This window comes from Leucoraja erinacea, chromosome 25, assembly GCF_028641065.1.
Source record: "Leucoraja erinacea ecotype New England chromosome 25, Leri_hhj_1, whole genome shotgun sequence".
NCBI classification, from domain to species: Eukaryota; Metazoa; Chordata; class Chondrichthyes; order Rajiformes; family Rajidae; genus Leucoraja; species Leucoraja erinaceus.
The window spans coordinates 24,188,265-24,206,046 of NC_073401.1; the positions used below are offsets into that span (position 1 = coordinate 24,188,265).

Genomic DNA, 17,782 nt, shown 5'->3' on the forward strand with positions numbered 1-17,782 from the left:
ACATATACTAGCGACAATTTTACAATTACAATTAGCCTACAACTTTGGAGTGTGGGAAGAAACTGGAGATCCCATAGAACATCCAGGTCACGTCGAGATCGTACAAACTCCGTACAGACCAGCACCCGTAGTCAGACGTTTAAAAGGATGAGAGGGGATCTCATTGAAACATATAAGATTGTTAAGGGCTTGGACATGCTAGAGGCAGGAAACATGTTCCCGATGTTGGGGGAGTCCAGAACCAGGGGCCACAGTTTAAGAATAAGGAGTAGGCCATTTAGAACGGAGACAAGGAAACAATTTTTCTCACAGAGAGTGGTGAGTCTGTGGAATTTTCTGAGGGCGGTGGAGGCAGGTTCTCTGGATGCTTTCAAGGGAGAGCTAGATAGGGCTCTTAAAAATAGCGGAGTCAGGGGATATGGGGAGAAGGCAGGAACGGGGTACTGATTGGGGATGATCTGCCATGATCACATTGAATGGCGGTGCTGGCTCGAAGGGCCAAATGGCCTACTCCTGCACCTATTGTCTATTGTCTATTGTCAGGATCGAACCCGGGTCTCTGGCGCTGTGAGGCAGCAGCTCTACCGTTGCGCCACCATGCCACCCTCTCTTCCGTAATGGTCCAAAAATTCATTCTTCAAGTACCAATCCAGTATTTCATTCCAAGTTGAATGGCGTACAGGTTTGAGGGAGACAACAGTTATCTGTTCCTCATGTAACATGGTCCAAAAGTTGCCATTTCAGGCAGCGTAGTACCGGTATTGGTTTATTATTGTCACGTGTGCCAAGGCACCGTGAAAACTTTGTTTGCATGCTATCCAGTCAAATCATACAACACAATCTCGCTGAACACAAGCACAACAGTGCAAAAGACAAAAATACCAGAGTGCAAATATAGTGTTGCAGTATTATGTATCATAAGATCTTAAGTGATAGGAGCCGAATTAGGCCATTCGGCCCATCAAGTCTACTCCGCCATTCAATCATGGCTGATCTATCTCTCCCTCCTAACCCCATTCTCCTGCCTTCTCCCCATAACCCCTGACACCTGCACTAATCAAGAATCTATCTATCTCTGCCTTAAAAATATCCACTGACTTGGCCTCCACAGCCTTCTGTGGCAAAGAATTCCACAGATTCACCACCCTCTATCTTTTTTTGGTTGGGAGAGGGGAAGTAAAGGGAATTATGGGGGGTGTAAATGGCCCCTGATTAATTTCTTTATTTTAATTTAGTTTAGAGATTTAGAGATACAAACAGGCCCTTTGGCCCTTTGGCATGCCGACTAGCTAAACGTGTACTCTAGCACTACCCTACACACAGGAGGGACAATTTTACATTTATACCACATCAATTAACCTACAAACCTCCACGTCTTTGGAGTGTGGGAGGAAACCGGAGTTCCCAGAGAAAACCCAAGTCACGGGGAGAACGTACAGTACAAACTCTGTATAGGCAGCACTCGTAGTCAGTTTTGAACCTGGGTCTCTGGCGCTGTAAGGCAGCATCTCTACCGTGCTGCTGTTATGTTGGCTGTGTTCCTCGGACAGAGTGACGGGTAATTGGAGTCGGTGGGGGAGAGGTCATTTTTTTGTGGTGGACTGGGCTACATCCACAACTCTCGGAAATTTCTTGCTGTCTTTGACAGAACTGTTGCCAAACCAATCTGTGATGCTTTCTTCCTGAGTGAACAATAACTCCTCATTATAGTTCCTTTGACAAATGTTTATAAGCTGTTTGCTGACCTTCCACCAGTAACATTTTCACATTGATTGAAAGAAAAAGCCTAACCTTTCAATTCTTTGCTGAAAAAAGTGAGGGAACAAAAGTTGTCAACAAAATAGAGAGAGTACAGAGGAGATTTACTAGAATGCTGCCTGGGTTTCAGCAACTAACTTACAGAGAAAGGTTGAACAAGTTAGGTCTTTATCCTTTGGAGCGCAGAAGGTTAATGGGGGGGACTTGATAGAGGTCTTTAAAATGATGAGAGGGATAGACAGAGTTGACGTGGATAAGCTTTTCCCATTGAGAGTAGGGAAGATTCAAACAAGAGGACATGACTTGAGAATTAAGGGACAGAAGTTTATGGGTAACATTAGGGGGAACTTCTTTACTCAGAGAGTGGTAGCTGTGTGGAATGAGCTTCCAGTGGAAGTGGTGGAGGCAGGTTCGATTTTATCATTTAAAAATAAATTGGATAGGTATATGGACGGGAAAGGAATGGAGGGTTATGGTTTGAGTGCAGGTAGATGGGACTAGGGGAGAATAAGTGTTCGGCACGGACTAGAAGGGCCGAGAGGGCCTGTTTCCATGCTGTAATTGTTATATGGTTATATATATGGAAAAAAAAAGGTTTTTAATTTGGAATTGGGGTTTTTGAGTTAGTTGTGTAGATGTGCAATACAGGTGTACAAAATCATGAGAGGAATAGATCGGATAAATGCATGGTGTCTCTTATCCAAATTAGCAGAGTCGAGAACCAGAGGACATAGATTTAAGGTGAGGGGGGAAAGATTTAATAGGAACTACCTCCTCCGGCAGCTCATTCCATACATCCACCACCCTTTGTGCAAAAATGTTACCCCTCTAAATCCAATTAAATCTTTCCCCTCTCACGTTAACCACTCTTTGAAGGTGATAAAACGATTGGGATAGGCACAACAAGCTGGAGTAACTCAGTGGGACAGGCAGCATCTCTGTTCAGATCTTCAGTCTGAAACGTCACCCATTCCTTCTCTCTGGAGATGCTGCCTGTCCTGCTGAGTTACTCCAGCTTGTTGTGTCTATCTTTGGTTTAAACAGTATCTGCAGTTCCTTTCCTACATAAAACAATGGAGGTTTCCCCACCATGTCAATAGATCTACAAGGTCTGATCTGCTGCATTGACACTCACCATCTATGCAGAGAGCTTTGTCCCCTTTCTCCATGAGTAGATACCTGGGGCTCTCTGGAAACCAGGGCAGGCTGACCAGTTGAATGAGGGCAGGTAGTCCACTGAAGGCCAGCAACAAGTGCCATTTGTTTTCATCACCTAGAATTTCCCTGGGACAAAATATAAGGGGATTGTTAATGTTGCGATTATCAACTCCGCTAATGAAGCATCCTTCACAAAATGGAGACAACATTGGATTTATTTAGTGTAGAATTAGTGTAACTGTCAGTGTGATGGACTGGGAGGGCCAAAGGGATTGATGTCTCTTTATGGCTCTATAACTTGAGATTGCTCCATGATACTTCAAAACCGATGACAGCACGAAAACCAGCTGCTTGAGGTCGGCACGGTGGCGCAGCGGTAGAGTTGCTGCCTCACAGCGCCAGAGACCCGGGTTCCATCCATTCTGCGGGTGCTTGTCTGGATGGAGTTTGTATGTTATCCCCGTGACTGCGTGGGGTTTTCTCCGGGTGCTCCGGTTTCCGCCCACACACCAAAGACGTACAAGTTTTGTAGGTTGATTGGCTTCAGTAAAATTACAAATTGTCCCCAGTGTGTGTACGACAGTGTTTGCGTGCAGGGATCGCTGGTCAGCAGGGACTCGGTGGGCCGAAGGGCCTGTTTCCGTGCTGTATCTCTGAACTAAAAAAAATCTAACCTGGGGAGGTGGAGAAATCTGGAAGGGGAGGGGGGACAAAGCTGGACGAGTGATAGGTGGATACAGGTGAGGGTAAGTTGATTGGAAATCCCTGAGAGTGTTTGTATTAATGAATTACAGGTCCGTAGAGTGGCTCCAAGGTTCAAGGTTACAGTACAAGGTCAGTGCAAGGTTAATTCCCGGGATGGCGGGACTGTCATATGCTGAGAGAATGGAGCAGCTGGGTTCGTACACTCTGGAGTTTAGAAGGATGAGAGGGCATCTCATTGAAACATATAAGATTGTTAAGGGTTTGGACACACTAGAGGCAGGAACATGTTCCCGATGTTGGGGGAGTCCAGAACCTGGGGCCACAGTTTAAGAATAAGGAGTAAGCCATTTAGAACGTAGACGAGGAAACACTTTTTCTCACAGAGAGTGGTGAGTCTGTGGAATTCTCTGCCTCAGAGGGCGGTGGAGGCAGGTTCTTGGGATGCTTTCAAGAGAGAGCTAGATAGGGCTCTTAAAAATAGCGGAGTCAGGGAATATGCGGAGAAGGCAGGAACGGGGTACTGATTGGGGATGATCAGCCATGATCACATTGAATGGCGGTGCTGGTTCGAAGGGCCGAATGACGTACTCCTGCACCTATTGTCTATTGTCTATTGTCCACTTCAGTTTATGTTGAGGTTATGTTGGCTTGAGGGAATATACATCTGAAAATAAACAAAATTCAATCTTCCATTCTTCCAAACATTTTAAAATCTTGGCCTCTGTCCCATGGCATATATCTCACCAAGGAAAGTGCAACTCAGCCTTCATGATCTCACTAGTGGAATTACATTCTGGTCATCAATACTCCCACAAACACTTTACATGATATCGCACGTCCCTGTTTATCACTTCTGCCTTCATTATGGGAAAGTCTTCATTAGAGCAAACGTCTAAATGGAGGGGAGCTGTCTTTGCAAATTGCATAACTCTGCAGCAAATGCATATTACAGAGCAGAGAATTAAAGCAAATTCATTCCATTACAACTAACAGTGAACAGAAAATATTAAAGGAAAGGAGATGAGTATCTGACATTGTTGTCACAGTTGTACAGCATGGAAACAGGCCCTTCGGCCCACCAAGCTTGTACTGACCATCAAATATCAGTCGCATCACAGGGAGAACGTACAAACGGCAACCAGCGATACCCGTACACTAACACTATCCTAAACACCCTACGAGGGACAATTTAAAATCTTTACCAAGGCCAATTAACCTACAAACCTGTACGTCTTTGGAGTGTGGGGGGGAAACCGGGGCACCCGGAGAAAACCCACGCAGTCTCGGGGAGAACATGCAAACTCCGTACAGACAGCATCCGTAGTCAGGATCGCACCCGGGTCTCTGGCGCTGTAAGGTAGCAACTCTACCACTGTACCGTTATGCCGCCCCTTCATGTACTCATGTGTGGCAAGATTTGCTGCATAACAGGCAAAACAAAGCTCTTCGCTTTATCTTGATTGATTATTTAGTTTAGAGATACAGCGCAGAAACAGGCCCTTCGGCCCACCATGTCCGGGCCGACCAGCGATCCCCGCACACTAACACTATCCTACCTACACACTAGGGGCAATTTACAATCGTACCAAGCCAGTTAACCTACACACATAGAAACATAAAAACATAGAAAACAGGTGCAGGAGTTGGCCATTCGCACTGTACCTGCACGTCTTTGGAGTGTGGGAGGAAACGGGAGATTCTGGAGAAAACCCACGCAAGTCACGGGGAGAACGTACAAACTCCGTCAGGAGAGCACTCGTAGTCGGGATCAAATCCGGATCTCCAGTGCCCATTGATCACTGCTTCACTCTAGTTCTATATTACCCCACTTCCCTACCCACTGGGGACAATGTACAGAGAGGCCCAATTAACCTACAAACCCACACGGTAGAGTCTTTGGGGTGTGGATGGAAACCGGAGCTCCCAGAAGGAACCCACACGGCCATCAGGATAATGTGCAAAGGGAATGCTGGCAGGGGCTGAGGTCAGGATCGAACCTGGTTCTCTGGTGCTGTGAGACTGTGGGTCTACCGGCTGTGCCACCGTGCCGCCCCTGATACACGTGACAATGATGCACCAATACAATACCAATGCCAAGTCATGCACGGTGAGGTCATTTAAACCAATGGTTCAAGACTTACCTGAGCCCAACCACCAAGCCCGTGCACTTCCCAATGGCGTTAAATACAGCGCGGGTCAGACACACAGCTCCTCGAAATTCCTTTGGTGCCGTTTCTCCAAGGTACAAGCCGTGAGCAACCAACCCAATACCTTTCACAAAGAAACAGAGTGGGCAATGGTACATCCGCAATATTGAACATTGGTGCCACCAAATGACTTCTACATATCCAAAGGAATATGTTGTGTTAAGTGTGGAGTGTTTAGTATAGGACGGAACTGCAGGTGCTGGTTTAAAAAGTGCTGGAGTAACTCAGCGGGTCAAGCAGCATCTCTGGAGAAAAGGAATAGGTGACGTTTCTGGTCGAGACCCTTCTTCCAACTCCGTAGACTCTGAGGAAGGGTTCTGACCCGAAACGTCACCTATTCCTTTTCTCCAAAGATGCTGCCTGAATTACTGCAGCTGTTTGTGTCTGTTTGGGGAGGGATAGCAGAGGTGAATTCCCTCAGCAGGTTTAGTTTAGGGGTACAGCGCGGAAGCAGGCCCTTCAGCCCACCGAGTCCGCGCCGACCAGCGACCCCCGCACATTAACACGACCCTACACACACTAGGGACAATTTAACATTCATACAATTAAACCAAGCCAATTAATCTACAAACCTGGACGTCTTTGGAGTGTGGGAGGAAACCGAAGATCTCGGAGAAAACCCACGCAGGTCACGGGGAGAAGGTACAAACTCCGTACGGACCAGCAGCCCTAGTCGGGATTGAACCCGTGTCTCTAGCGCTGTGAGGTAGTAGCTCTACCGCTGCACCAGCGTGCCGCCCAAGGTAGTAGGGACGGCACTTCACGGTCAGGTGCCCCAGGTACAGGGAGCAGGAGCTCGCCAGGATCGGCGTGTCTGAGCGCTGAGAGGTATTGATTAGAAAGCAGACCCCACCGCCTCTAACCTTGCCCGAAGATGCCGCGGGTTGAAGTACGGTACATCACAAGATCGTGAGGCAGCCACGTGATGCTGAGCACCGGTGACCCAGACAGTCTCCTGTCTCCCTTCTCAACACTGTGTCGGCACTGGGCCTGAACTCGCTAGAAGAATGAGAGGGGACCTCATTGAAACTTACAGAATAGTGAAAGGCTTGGATAGAGTGGATGTGGAGAGGATGTTTCCACTAGTGGGAGAGTCTAGGATCAAGAGGTCATAGCCTCAGAACTAAAGGTCGTTCTTTTAGGAAGGAGATGAGGAGACATTTCTTTAGTCAGAGGGTGGTGAATCTGTGGAATTCTTTGCCACAGAAGGCTGTGGAGGCAAAGTCAGTGGATATATTTAAGGCAGAGTTAGATAATTTCTTGATTATTACCGGTGTCAGGGGTTCTGGGGAGAAGGCAGGAAAATGGGGTTCAGAGGGTGAGATAGATCAGCCATGATTGAATGGCGGAGTGGACTTGATTGGCCGAATAGCCTAATACTACACCTATCACTTATGATTTTATAACCTTATGACACTTAATGGCTATCGTTGTGCTTTCTGAAGACAAAGCTTTTTAGAAACGTAAACAAAATAGGCCATTACCTGTGCCAATTCCATAGAGAAACCGTCCAACTACAATCATCTCGAATGATCTAGCCATCTTGCTGAATCCCATTATGAATGCTGATGCAATTACCACTAGGTTATTACAGAGCAGCGATTTCTTCCTGAAGCAGAAATGCACATGTTTTAAGTTGATTACATACTGAAGATTAAATAGGAATCTGAGGGGTAGCTTTTACACACAGAGGGTGGTTGGTGTGTGCATGGAATGAGCTGCCGGGGGAGGTAGTTGTGGCTGGGACTATCCCAACGTTTAAGAAACAGCTAGACAGGTACATGCATAGGACAGGTTTGGAGGGATATGGACCAAACACAGGCAAGGTGGGACCAGTGTAGCCTGGACATGTTGGCCGGTGTGGGCAAGTTGTGCCGGGCACCTGATGAAGACCTTTGTTTGGTTTAGTTTAGTCATTGGAGTGTGGGAGGAACCTGAAGATCATGGGGAAAAGCCCACGCAGGTCACGGGGAGAACGTACAAACTCGGTACAGGCAAGCACCCGTGGTCAGGGTCGAACCTGGGTCTCTGGCGCTGCAAGGCAGCAACTCTACCGCTGCGCCGCCGTGCCGTGCCGTGCCGGCCCGAACTAAACGAAGGTGGGTTTTACAAGGAGACAAATTCAGAGCATGTGGTGCCATGACCGGCCACATGGCCTCACAACTGGTGACCTTACCTTCCATATTTCACCGTTAAAACTGCAGCAAATTGTGCCCCCACCAATCCTCCAACTGGGTACACAGATACAATGAAGGACCACAGGAGCATTAATGAATACTCCGGCAGCGGAGTTTCATATCGATCGATCCACGTTTCATTGATGAAGTTCTTAATATACTGGAAGGAGAGGTAAGAAGGCACAGGAGATCGACATTACGATACGATACGTCGCGATCAAACTTTTATTAATTTTTTTAATTTAACCTTTATTTAACCAGGAGAAGTCTCATTGAGATTAAAAATCTCTTTTACAAGAGAGTCCTGGCCAAGACAGGCAGCAGCACAGTTCCACAGTTACAGACAACAATTTAAAAAACAACAGAGAACATATAAATAGAGTCACAGTCAGAACATCATCAAACAAAGCATGTACAGATAGAAGAGCCCGTTTCAACATCATTAAGAAGGGATTTCAATCTGTTTATAGAAACCAGCTCCTTAAGTTTCAGTTAATTCTGCAGCTGGTTCCATGCGAAGGCAGCAGCATAACTAAATGCCCTTTTCCCCAGTTCAGTACGGACTTTAGGTACAGTTAATAAGAACAAGTCCTCGGAGCGGAGCTGATAAGTTCCTGTGCTTTTTGGAATTACATACTTCTGCAGGTATGAAGGAAGATCACCGAGGATAGTCTTATAAATAAGGATATGCCAATGATGGAGTCTGCGGGTGGACAGGGCAAACCATCCAACTTGAGCATACAATGAGCAGTGGTGCGTGAGGGTTTTTAAATTTGTAACAAATCTCAGTGCTCTGTGGTAGACCGTGTCCAAAGACTAGGCATTTTGAAGATGCATTCATATATAAAACATCACCATAGTCCAACACAGACATAAACCTGATTCATCCCCGGAGGAAAGTTGGTCTGCCAACAGTCACAACACACAGACAAGGTACAAGAAAACTTGACGTTAAAATTAAATTAAAAGTGAGGAGAAAAAAGAAAGAGGGAAAGTCAAGTGAGTGTTGGCTGGCTGCTGTGTGCCCAGCGCCTTAACCCGAACAAACAAACAAACAAACACAGACTTATCCCCTGGGCAGAGGATTCTAAAACCAGAGTCAACCCCTCCCCCCCCCCCCTACACACCCGCCCCCCCCCCCCCCTTTGTTCTCCCACCTTCCCTCACCGCAGTTCCCCCCCACCCCCCCCCCCCCCCCCCCCCCGGGTCCTCCATTAAACGGCAATATAATTTCAGGCACCTTCGAAGACCACTATGATTATTGGTGAGGGCATCAGTATTAGAAATATCATGTTAATGAGTTCTTGGAGCAGAATTAGGCCATTTGGCCCATCAATCAATCATAGCCATTCAATCTTGGCTGATCTATCCTACCCTATCTCAACCCTATTCTCCTGCCTTCTCCCCATAACCCCTGACACCCTGTACTAATCAAGAATTTGTCAATTTGAACATTGAATTCTCTCAATTTTGTTAGTCCTTGCTGTCTCCTCCCCTTCCTCAGCCTTCCTGCTGTCTCCTCCCAGCCCCCAGCCCTCGGGCTCCTCCTCCTTTTTCCTTTCTTCTCCCCGCCCTCCCCACCCCCGCTCAGTCTGAAGAAGGGTTTCAGCCGGAAACTTTGCCTATTTCCTTCGTTCCATAGATGCTGCTGCACCCGCTGAGTTTCTCCAGCTTTTTTGTGTACCTAAGAATTTGTCAATCTCCACTTTAAAAATACCCAGTGACTTGGCCTCCACAGCCGTCTGTGGCAATGAATTCCACAGATTCACCACCCTCTGACTAAAGAAATTCCTCCTTATCTCCTTTCTATACGTGCGTCCTTTTATTCGGAGGCTGTGGGCTCTGATCCTAGACTCTCCCACAAGTGGAAACATCCTCCCCACATCCACTCTACCCTACCCAGGCCTTTCATTATTTGGTAAGATTCAATGAGGTCCCCCCACATTCTTCTAAAATCAGAGGAGGAGTTTAGCTCTCTATTGAAGACACTGAATACCTGATCTGCGGAATGTTTCCACCATTTGCAGGTTTTACATTTCCGACATCTGGTATTTTACCGATTTTTAAAAACATTTTAGCTGAGCTAATTGCGGCACAGTGGCACAGCTGGTGGAGCTGCTGCCTCACAGCGCCAGAGACCCCGGCTTCAATCATGATCTTGGATGCTGTCTGTGCGGAGTTTGCGTGTTCTCACAGTGGGCAGCCTCTGTTCCTAAATGATGCACTTCAACCAAAATGGCTTTTTGCGATATGACAGTAGATTTGTTTTGTTTAGTGATCACGTTTGTCGGTTAATTAGCTTTGGTAAAATTGTAAATTGACCCTAGTGTGTGTAGGACAGTGCCAGTGTGCGGTATCGCTGCTCGGCGCGGACTCGAAACTAACCTAAACTAAACCAGTGGAGGATGTCAGTACAAGAGTACACGTGTGGTGGTGAATCTGTGGAATTAATTGCCACAGAAGACTGTGGAGGCCAAGTCAATGGATATTTTTAATGCGTAGATACATTCTTGATTAGCACGGGTGTCAGGGGTTAGGGGGGGAAAGGCAGGAGAATGGGGTTAGGAAGGTGAGATAGATCAGCCGTGATTGAATGGTAGAGTAGACTTTGATGGGCCGAATGGCCTAATTCTGCTCCCATTACCTGTGACCTTACCAAACTCCCTTCTTACCTCTGACGGCGAATTGATGGCGGAGACGTTGAACCCAAACTGGAAGCTTCCACCGATTCCCACCACGAAGATGAACAGGAAAAACCTCCCTCGCAGAAACTGCAAATTAAAACAAAACTGGCTGTTGCTGAGAGCCGAATAAAAACAGGCAATGATAAAGCAGTGCTGAGACCAGCATGTGGCCTTTTGAACCTGCTCCGCCATCCATCAACGTGGCTCTCCATCTTCTGTGTCAGCACCATTTTCCTGAAATCCCCTCACGTTCCTTTAATTCCCTTAATGCCCAGTGATTTATTCATCGCTATTTAAAAAGAAACACAGGCTCATGACTCTCTGAGCGAAGAACTTACTCTCATCACACTCGTTAACAAACTGCTCCTAATGTTCAGAATGTGTCCTGCATTCCTCAGTCCAGGTGACAGTCAACCCGTATTGAGCCTGTAAAGCCCTTTAAGAATCGTGTAGAATTGCTCCTGCTTCTAAAGTATAAAGGGAATAGCCCCGATCTACTCTATCTTAGTTCCCTTTGGGGACCAGCATGTGTCGCTAATGTTTCTAACGATGATGAATGAATACTCTAGCTCTCCTCGTGCCTCGGCCCTCATCCCTCGAATAGTGAAAGGCCTGGATAGAGTGGACGTGACCAAAATAAAAGGACGTACCTTTAGAAAGCAGATGAGGAGGAATTTCTTGAGTCAGAAGGTGGTGAATCGCTGTACCTCAGTACATGTGACAATAATAAACTAAACTAAACTAAAGAAAACTAAAACTGATTTAGTTACTCCAACACTTTGCGTTTTGCTCAAGATGTTGGAGATGTTGAAAAACCAAATATGGGCAAAGGTAAAAATGTCCTAAATCCGAGGGCTAGGAAATTGCATTTACAGTTCCTGGTGTTGCTAAGATTTCCTGACTGTCATCAAACCATCTCATAACGAAAGGCGAACAAACCATTTGCCCTCCCAATCTCTAGACTTTCGTGCAGACGATACAGCGCGGAAACAGGCCCTTCGGCCCACTTAGTCCACACCGCCAGTGATCATCTCTACACTAGCACCATCCTACTCACTAGGGACAATTTACAACTTACAACTTACCAAAGCCAACTAACCTACAAAGCCAATTAACTCTACCCTATGGAGTGTGGGAGGAAACCAGAGCACCCGGAGAAAGCCCACGTGGTCACAGGGAGAGCGTGCAAACTCCGCACGGACAGCGCCCATAGTCAGGATTGAACCAGGATCTCTGGCGCTGCAAGGCAGCAACTCTAATGCTGGCACCACTGTGCCGCCCGTATTTCTTATGTTCTGCGACATGGGTAGAAGCACAACGTCCATTTGGATATCGGCATCACTCAATCTTTAGTCATTTAACCCCACTCAGACCCCCCTGAAGTGTTTATATCCTCCTGTGTAGTCACAATCCAGCCTAGTTTAATGTGGACAGTGGACTTGGACACGTCATCATAGAGTCATAGAGTGATACAGTGTGGAAACAAGCCCTTCGGCCCAACTTGCCCACACCGGCCAACATGTCCCATCTACACTAGTCCTAGTCCCTCCTGCCTCCGCTTGGTCCATATCGCTCCAAACCTGTCCTATTCACTTGTCTAACTGTTTCTTAAAGGTTGGGATAGTCCCAGCCCCAACTACCTCCTCTGGCAGCTTGTTCCATACGCCCACCGTCCTCTGTGTGGGTTTGATTCTCTGAGCCAAACTATCGATACGGGTGGTGAATGGCTGTGTTTGGAGTGCCATGTGTGCAGGGTCCCACTATTCACAGCCTTTCCCCAGCATCAAATGTTGAGAAGGATACAAAATGCTGGAGTAACTCAACGGGACAGGGAGCATCTGCGGATGGGAGGAATGGGTGACTTTTCGGGTCGAGACCCTTCCTCTGCCCGTCCCGCCGAGTTGCTCCAGCCTAACTTGTGCCTATCTTCGGTGTAAACCAGCATCTGCAATTCCTTCCTGCACATCAAATGTGATCCGGAACGGACCGCCGGAAAAGGGGGAGCAGGAACAGGTTTAGCTTTAAATTTCAAAAGAAAAACCAAATATGGGCAAAGGTAAGAATGTCCTAAATCCGAGGGCCAGGAAATTGTAATCTATCAAAGGGTTGAGCTGAACGTGCTCTTTCTGTGGCATCTAATTCAATGAGCATTAAATTATCTGCACTTAAATAGGATTTGCTGATGGATCATTGATCCCGAGTCTAAAACATGATACAAAAAGCTGGAGTAACTCAGCGGGACAGGCATCATCTCTGGAGGGAAGGAATGGGTGACGTTTCGGGTCGAGACCCTTCTTCAGGCTGAAGCCGTGACATGTCTGAAGATTACATTGCTTGCTAATTTAATAACCAGCGTGGACCCATCTCAAGCAGGATTCTCATCAGCAAGACTTTTTCCGTAAAGGAACGCCCTGATTTTCATCAAGGCATTGAGTTAGGGTGGGGGGGAGGGAGTGATGGATGATGATGATGCTACTGATACTTTATTGTCACTTGTTCCCAGCCTGGGGCAGAGGAATTCTTTATTTTTTATACAAAGTGCACAAAAGAGTCGCTATAAAGGCACCGACAAAGTTACAAAAAGCACTCATTCCTCTTTTGTCCCCCCCCCCCCCCCACGGGCCCCTCATTTCTCTCTGCGCCCCCCCCCCCCCCTCCTCCCCTCCCACACGCTGGGTCTCCCTATGTTGTCACCCCACCCCCCCCCCCCCTGCTGGGTCTCTCTTGGTCTCATGATGCCCCCACGCTGCCCCCCCCCCCTTCCTTTGTTCTCAGTGCCCCCCCCCCCCCCCCCCCCCCCCCTACACACGGGTCCCCATTTGTTTTCATTGCTGATCCTGGGAGCTCCATCTTGCTTCAATGAAATCCCAGTGGATTCTCATCATCCATCGCACAATTCCCAATCCGTTACATTTACTGAGAGGTGGGAACTGCGGATTCCTGAGTCCCTAATCGTTTATTAGCGTCCACTGTAAAGTTCAAGTCAGCGCTGCACATCCTTTATCGTAGGTAGCTCTTGCTGAGTAAACAAGGTGGCACAGCTGAGGACCAGTCTGAAGAAGGGTCTCGACCCGAAACGTCACCCATTGCTGCTCTCCAGAGATGCTGCCTGTCCCGCTGAGTTACCCCAGCTTTTTGTGTCTGCATCCAGTGTGTCGATAAGTTACAAAACCTGCAGGTGGAATGGGGGTAGGTTATGCCGATGACAATAAAATGGGTTTGGATGGTCTGTGTGTAGGCTCAGTGGGTCAAAGGGCCTAGCTCCCACCTGTATCTCTTTATCCCTGCGTAAAGTACGTGCCAAACAGTTTCAGAAACAGGCTGAACTTTTGGCTGAGGATCTGTGTGAACGCCCACTGGCCTGCCAGCAGTTTGCTATTGTAATTTAAATAGTGACTAATAAGCTCATCAAGGGATCCCTTACCAAGGAAATTACTGAACCTGAAGCTTCAATGGGGCAAAGGCCATTCTAATTAATTCACCACCCTTACAAGACATAGTCGAAAACAATAACCGTTAATAGCTTCTCCTGTAAACCAGGCACGAAAACTCTCCGTAAACCTGGCACTAAAGGGCCTGTCCCACTGCAGCGAGTTTAGAAGAGTTTGCCCTCGACTCATACTCGCAGCATGGTCAACACGAGGTCCTAGGAGGTCTTTGTAACTCTCCTTCATGCTGGAGAGTAGTCCCCACGTACCCGAGGCCTCAGCTAGGTCGCGGCGTAATTTTCAACATGCTGAAAAATGCCCGCAAGTAAAAAAAGGTCGCCATGGAAAAAAATCAATATTTTATTTACTCGTAGGTTTAGTCGAAGTAGGTCGGCATGTTATTCGTAGGCAATCGGGGGTAATCAAAGGTAATCGAAGGTAGTCTTCAACATAGTCGAAGGGAGGTTGAAGGAGATCGAAGGAGGTCGTCTTCACTCTCCACTATTCGGTGTCCAATTATCCCGAAGCTAGTTGTAGCTAGTCTTCAACATAGTTGAAGGAGGTCTTCAACATGACATTTTTTCAAACTCTCCTAAACTCTTCTAAACTCGCCAATTAGGTCGGCGCAGTGAGACAGTCCCTTAATGCTCTGTAAACCAGGCACGAATACTCTGTGTAAACCAGGGTCTAATAATCTCTGTAAACCAGGCACTAATACTCTGTTCAAACCAGGCAATAATACTCTGTGTAAACCAGGGTCTAATAATCTCTGTAAACCAGGCACTAATACTCTGTAAACCAGGCACTAATACTCTCTGTGAACCAGGCACTAATACTCTCTGTGAACCAGGCACTAATACTCTCTGTAAACCAGGCACTAATACTCTGTAAACCAGGCACTAATACTCTCTGTAAACCAGGCACTAATACTCTCTGTAAACCAGGCACTAATACTCTGTAAACCAGGCACTAATACTCTCTGTAAACCAGGCACTAATACTCTCTGTGAACCAGGGACGAATACTCTGTGTAAACCAGGGTCTAATACTCTCTGTAAACCAGGCACTAATACTCTCTGTGAACCAGGCACTAATACTCTGTAAACCAGGCACTAATACTCTCTGTAAACCAGGCACTAATACTCTCTGTAAACCAGGCACTAATACTCTGTTCAAACCAGGCACTAATACTCTGTAAACCAGGGTCTAATACTCTCTGTAAACCAGGCACTAATACTCTCTGTAAACCAGGCACTAATACTCTGTTCAAACCAGGCACTAATACTCTATGTAAACCAGGCACTAATACTCTATGTAAACCAGGGTCTAATACTCTATGTAAACCAGGCACTAATACTCTATGTAAACCAGGGTCTAATACTCTATGTAAACCAGGCACTAATACTCCGTGAACCAGGCACTAATACTCTCTGTGAACCAGGCACTAATACTCTGTGCATTCTACCTCAATCATCACGAGGCCATTCAATGAGAAAGAAGGAACAAGTAATCCATTGACAACGCGCAGAATCTTCCAACCAAAAGGAAAGCAGAGAAGGAAGAAAACAAAGAAGTTCCTTGTTTCCTCATTAAAATTAACTTTTGACTATATGGTTGAAAGGTCGTGAATCTGAAATAATTGGCAAACATTCCAGTGGAGAGGCAAAGATATTATTCCAGGGAGAGGTTAGTATCGATCTGAAATGCATGACTCAGTGGAAGTAAAGTCCAAACACAATCATTAGCTGTGAATCCTGGAACCATCTCCCTCACCAGAGGCACAACAGCAGTTCAGGAGAGCAACTCAATGACCACCATCTCCAAGGCAATTAGAGGAGCACTAAATGGGCACTAAACTCCCAGATCCCAAACAAGGAATAAATACTTTAAATTGTTCTAAAAGACAATAGATTCAGAAGCTGTAGGGAATTAATTTTCAGGCTTATGTTGGGAACGCTGGGTTCATAGAAGACTAAACACTTTCAAGCTGGGAAGGGTGCAGAGAAGATTTACGAAGATGTTGCCAAGACTCGAGGGCCTGAGCTATAGGGAGTTGAGCAGGCTGGGACTCTATTACTTGGAGCGCAGGAGGATGATGGGTGATCTTATAAAGATGTACAAAATCATGACAGGAATAGATCAGGTAGATGCACAGTCTCTTGCCCATAGTACGGGAATTGAGGACCAAAGGACATATATTTAAGGTGAGGAGGGAAAGATTTAATAGGAACTTGAGGGATAAGTTTTTTTACACAAAGGGTGATGGGTGTATGGAACAAGCTGCAAGAGGAGGGAGTGGACTATCTCCATGTTTAAGGAACAATTAAACTGGTACATGGATAGGTAGACACAAAATGCTTCAGTAACTCAGTGGGACAGGCAGAGAGAAGGAATTGGCAACGTTTCGGGTCGAGACCCTTCTCCAGACTTCTGAAGGCCTCGACCCGAAACGTCACCCATTCCTTCTCTCCAGAGATGCTGCCCGTCCCGCTGAGTTACTCCAGCATTTTGTGTCTACCTTCGATTTTAACCAGCATCTGCAGTTCTTTCTTACACATTAGGTACATGGATAGAACAGGTTTAGAGGGATATGGGCCAAATGTAAGCAGGTGGGCCTAGCGTAGATGGAGCATGTTGGTCGCGTGGGCAAGTTGGGTGAAAGGCTTGTTTCTACACTGGATGACCCTATGAGTACAGGCCCAGTGCTGTCAAACACTCATCATACATTCATGGATTTAACCCATGAACATATGGAGTGTTGAACGCAGTTCATCGCCTTGTTCAGGAGCACAGCAGGTCGGGCTTCCTTTTAGTTTAGTTTAGAGATACAGCATGGAAACGAGCCCATCGGGCCACTGAGTCCGCATCGACCAACGATCCCCGGCAACCAAAGACTATCCTACACACACTGGAGGAGATTTACAATTTTTACCATAGCCAATTAACCTACAAACCATGAGTATGTCTTTGGAAATTGGGAGAAAACCGGAGCTCCCGGAGAAAACCCACTCTGTCACGGGGAGAACGTACCAAACTCCGTACAGACAGCGTCCGTGGTCGGGATCGAACCCTGATCCCCGGCGCTGTGAGGCAGCAACTCTACCGCTGCGCCACCGCTGTGCCTGGACCTGGGTCATGTGACCTGAGCAAAATGGCAGTGAACACCCCCCACATTTTAGCCAATCACGGGCCACGTATACCTGGCACTTCCTGCATCTTATTAGCAGTTGACTAACTCTTGCTCAAACGTGATACCAGGAAAACGGCACTTTATTCCAAGCCAGTCGTAAATGTTTAAACACTCAATAACCAGCCCCTGGTAAACATTGATAACTTAGCCTTCAAGTGGTTTCAGATTCAATTTGACTCCAGCCCAAGGCAGATCACAAGGTCATAAGTGATAGGAGTATAATTGTCCCATCAAGTCCACTCCACCATTCAATCTATCTCTCCCTCCTAACCCCATTCCCCTGCCTTCTCCCCACAACCTCTGACACCCGTACCAACCAGATGGCAAAATGTCCATTGAATACAGGAGATGGCAGAGACAGGATCCACTCATATCCATGGATCATCCCTTAAATTCCAGTGTGGGTGTCAGAGGTTATGGGGAGAAGGCAGGAGAACATGGTTATGAGGGAGAGTTGAGAATCTCTGGAATTCTCT

At 46.8% G+C, this 17,782-nt stretch overlaps 1 protein-coding gene across 1 annotated transcript in view; it reads right to left on the reverse strand.

Moving 5' to 3' along the window:
- LOC129709115 (solute carrier family 2, facilitated glucose transporter member 11-like) overlaps window positions 1–17,782 on the reverse strand; it is a 35,494-nt gene that overhangs the window by 14,607 nt on the left and 3,105 nt on the right. Inside the window, exons 2-6 of the mRNA XM_055655235.1 lie at window positions 10,678–10,776; window positions 8,005–8,165; window positions 7,313–7,437; window positions 5,763–5,892; window positions 2,894–3,042 (exon numbers count right to left, since the gene is read on the reverse strand). Of these exons, the coding sequence (XP_055511210.1) occupies window positions 2,894–3,042; window positions 5,763–5,892; window positions 7,313–7,437; window positions 8,005–8,165; window positions 10,678–10,776 (664 nt within the window). The remainder of the gene's footprint in view (window positions 1–2,893; window positions 3,043–5,762; window positions 5,893–7,312; window positions 7,438–8,004; window positions 8,166–10,677; window positions 10,777–17,782) is intronic.